Source organism: Procambarus clarkii, chromosome 34, assembly GCF_040958095.1.
Source record: "Procambarus clarkii isolate CNS0578487 chromosome 34, FALCON_Pclarkii_2.0, whole genome shotgun sequence".
Classification (NCBI taxonomy): Eukaryota; Metazoa; Arthropoda; class Malacostraca; order Decapoda; family Cambaridae; genus Procambarus; species Procambarus clarkii.
Window position 1 is genome coordinate 31,957,698 of NC_091183.1, and position 2,181 is coordinate 31,959,878.

The 2,181-nt window shown below is 67.5% G+C and overlaps 1 protein-coding gene across 1 annotated transcript; it reads right to left on the reverse strand.

Moving 5' to 3' along the window:
• Nucleotides 1–275: 275 nt before the first annotated feature.
• On the reverse strand, nucleotides 276–1,970 carry LOC138371042 (collagen alpha-1(III) chain-like). The gene has a single exon (XM_069335685.1). The coding sequence runs from the start codon at nucleotides 1,968–1,970 to the stop codon at nucleotides 276–278; it is 1,695 nt and encodes a 564-aa protein (XP_069191786.1).
• Nucleotides 1,971–2,181: the final 211 nt, after the last annotated feature.

Genomic DNA, 2,181 nt, shown 5'->3' on the forward strand with positions numbered 1-2,181 from the left:
TCACAGTAACTGGCAAGTATCACCAACAAAGACTGCCACAGAATATATGATCATAATGAAAGAAGGAGAAGAACGCCAGAACAAAAGAGGAAAGAATATAAAAGTTGGGTGTGTTCAGACGCTGCTATTGTTGCGTGCCAAGAGTATTAAAGTAATTCCATATGCTAGGAACATAATGGGAAGGAGGAGTGAGCGGGGACAGTGTATTGTTAGTTGGAGTGTTTTACAGCACGTCCCTCTTCCTGGGGAACAATGTTACCACCACACATGTACCTTCACTCTGCCTCTTGTGTACTGAGCAGTGGGGGACCTCCAGCACAACCACACACTAATTGGAACTCCTCACTCTCTAATATCAGGCAGGCATATCCGGAGCCTGATGTCACCCTACGACCTCCAGGGTGGCCACGACCTCCAGGGTGACCACGGCCTCCAGGGGTGACCACGGCCTCCAGGGTGGCCACGGCCTCCAGGGGTGACCACGGCCTCCAGGGGTGACCACGGCCTCCAGGGTGGCCACAGCCTCCAGGGTGGCCACGGCCTCCAGGGGTGACCACGGCCTCCAGGGTGACCACGGCCTTCAGGGGTGACCACGGCCTCCAGGGGTGACCACGGCCTCCAGGGGTGACCACGGCCTCCAGGGGTGACCACGGCCTCCAGGGGTGACCACGGCCTCCAGGGTGGCCACGGCCTCCAGGGGTGACCACGGCCTCCAGGGTGACCACGGCCTTCAGGGGTGACCACGGCCTCCAGGGGTGACCACGGCCTCCAGGGTGGCCACAGCCTCCAGGGTGGCCACGGCCTCCAGGGTGGCCACGGCCTCCAGGGTGACCACGGCCTCCAGGGGTGACCACGGCCTCCAGGGGTGACCACGGCCTCCAGGGGTGACCACGGCCTCCAGGGGTGACCACGGCCTCCAGGGGTGACCACGGCCTCCAGGGGTGACCACGGCCTCCAGGGGTGACCACGGCCTCCAGGGTGGCCACGGCCTCCAGGGGTGACCACGGCCTCCAGGGGTGACCACGGCCTCCAGGGGTGACCACGGCCTCCAGGGTGGCCACGGCCTCCAGGGGTGACCACGGCCTCCAGGGGTGACCACGGCCTCCAGGGGTGACCACGGCCTCCAGGGGTGACCACGGCCTCCAGGGTGGCCACAGCCTCCAGGGTGGCCACGGCCTCCAGGGGTGACCACGGCCTCCAGGGGTGACCACGGCCTCCAGGGGTGACCACGGCCTCCAGGGTGGCCACGGCCTCCAGGGGTGACCACGGCCTCCAGGGTGGCCACGGCCTCCAGGGTGGCCACGGCCTCCAGGGTGGCCACGGCCTCCAGGGGTGGCCACGGCCTCCAGGGGTGACCACGGCCTCCAGGGTGGCCACGGCCTCCAGGGGTGACCACGGCCTCCAGGGGTGACCACGGCCTCCAGGGGTGACCACGGCCTCCAGGGTGGCCACGGCCTCCAGGGGTGACCACGGCCTCCAGGGGTGACCACGGCCTCCAGGGGTGACCACGGCCTCCAGGGGTGACCACGGCCTCCAGGGTGGCCACAGCCTCCAGGGTGGCCACGGCCTCCAGGGGTGACCACGGCCTCCAGGGGTGACCACGGCCTCCAGGGTGGCCACGGCCTCCAGGGGTGACCACGGCCTCCAGGGGTGACCACGGCCTCCAGGGTGGCCACGGCCTCCAGGGGTGACCACGGCCTCCAGGGTGGCCACGGCCTCCAGGGTGGCCACGGCCTCCAGGGTGACCACGGCCTCCAGGGGTGACCACGGCCTCCAGGGGTGACCACGGCCTCCAGGGGTGACCACGGCCTCCAGGGGTGACCACGGCCTCCAGAGTGGCCACGGCCTCCAGGGTGGCCACGGCCTCCAGGGTGGCCACGGCCTCCAGGGTGGCCACGGCCTCCAGGGTGGCCACGGCCTCCAGGATGACCACGGCCTCCAGGGTGACCACGGCCTCCAGGCTGAATCATCGCCCATTTGTTTCCGCCTCCGCCGGGGATCGAACCCGGGCCCTTGGGACTACGATCCCAGAGCTCTGTCCACTCAGCCGCGAGGCCCGAAAAGTGAGCGTGTGTGTGTGTGTGTGTGTGTTCACCTAGTCGTGCGTGCGGGGGTTGAGCTTTGGTTTTTTGGTCCCGCCTCTCAACCGTCAATCAACTGGTATGCAGATTCCTGAGCCTA